Source organism: Lepisma saccharinum, chromosome 15, assembly GCF_977018435.1.
Source record: "Lepisma saccharinum chromosome 15, izLepSacc3.1, whole genome shotgun sequence".
Classification (NCBI taxonomy): Eukaryota; Metazoa; Arthropoda; class Insecta; order Zygentoma; family Lepismatidae; genus Lepisma; species Lepisma saccharinum.
In genome coordinates, this window is record NC_139243.1 from 57478740 (window position 1) to 57480125 (window position 1386).

At 49.4% G+C, this 1386-nt stretch overlaps 1 protein-coding gene across 1 annotated transcript; it reads left to right on the plus strand.

The window, feature by feature from the left end:
* The first annotated feature begins 305 nt into the window (after window positions 1–305).
* LOC145999266 (histone-lysine N-methyltransferase SETMAR-like) lies at window positions 306–1151 on the plus strand. The gene has a single exon (XM_083136203.1). It carries the CDS (start codon window positions 306–308, stop codon window positions 1149–1151), a length of 846 nt encoding a protein of 281 aa, XP_082992329.1.
* Window positions 1152–1386: the final 235 nt, after the last annotated feature.

A 1386-nucleotide genomic window follows, 5' to 3' on the forward strand; every position in this document is an offset into this window, starting at 1 on the left:
TTTCCTGTCCTGGTTATATGTACTTTTATACTACTTAAATGTTATTCCTAAGCGATATTAACATGACAAAAAAAGAATACAACATTAGCATGAGCATTAATGTATTTAGTGCGTTCAATATTAATTGGCACTTCCCCTATAACTCCTGCAAAGTAGCAGTGTGAAATGTGTGTCGATGTCTGCGTGAAGATAGACGATAGTACTGTCTTCCGCCACCAGATGGTGTTGCTGCTTCCCATAGGTAGCGCATAGCAGCAGCATTTGTTCCGGCGTGCCAGTACGCTGGTGGACAGCGATCCGACAACATGGAAGCAGACACGCATGGGCAACGGTGGACAGTGTGGTTTCTCTGGAGGGAAGAAGTGACTGCTTCAGACATCCACAAGAGGTTAGTAGCCATATGTGGGGAGACAGCACCAAGTCGCAGATCCGTGTTTCGGTGCGTAGCAGAGTTCAAAGACAGCAGGGACTGTGCGGAAAAACGCAAAATCACTGGGCGTCCAGCAACTGCACGCAAAGCAAACAATGCCCAGCGTGTCAATGACTTGATAATGACGAACAGACGCATGATGTTTGATGAACTACAGACGGCAACAGGTTTATCACGGGGAACCCTCCACACCATCATCCATGAGGATTTGAAGATGAAGAATGTGTGTGCCCAATGGGTGCTCCATTCCCTCACCAGAGCGCAGAAACAGCAGCGTGTGGAGATATGCGAACAGTTGGTACAACAGTACAGTGCAGATCCAGCGGAGTTCTTTGAGCGTCTGGTCACCGTCGACGAGTCATGGTTCTTCCACGAGACTCCAGAAAAAAACGCCAGTCTATGGAGTGGAGGCATACTGGGAGCCCTCGTCCCAAGAAGTCACGGCCGGGACTATTCGTGCACAAACAAATGGCAATTGTGTTCTTGGATCAGGAAGGGATACTTCTGGTGGACTGGTTCCTTCCCAATACGACCATCAACAGTGATCGGTACTGCAGTTCACTGCTCCAACTTCGCCGACGCATTCAACAACGCCGCCACGGAAAATGGGGACGTATGCGATCTACTCCAACAAGACAATGCGCGCCCACATGCCAGTCGCCAGACCATGGCCACCGTGCGTGAACTAGGGTTTACTGTGCTGCCACATCCTCCATATTAGCCGGATCTCGATCCTAGCGACTATGGCCTATTCGACGCAATAAAAGAGGTCATGCGGGGTAAGAAGTTCACCACAAATGACGAACTTCATGCAGTTGTCCGCCAGTGGCGCCGGGATACCCCCCTCCCCCCAGAATGGTTTGCTACGCAAATACGGAAGCTGCCAGAACGATGGCAACAGTGCATAGACATTGGAAGGGAAACTTGCAAAATATTAATACACAGGATTAAAATTT

Coding starts and splice junctions, on each gene's coding strand:
- LOC145999266 (XM_083136203.1), top strand. CDS start 306: ATGGAAGCAGACACGCATGGGCAACGGTGGACAGTGTGGTTTCTCTGG.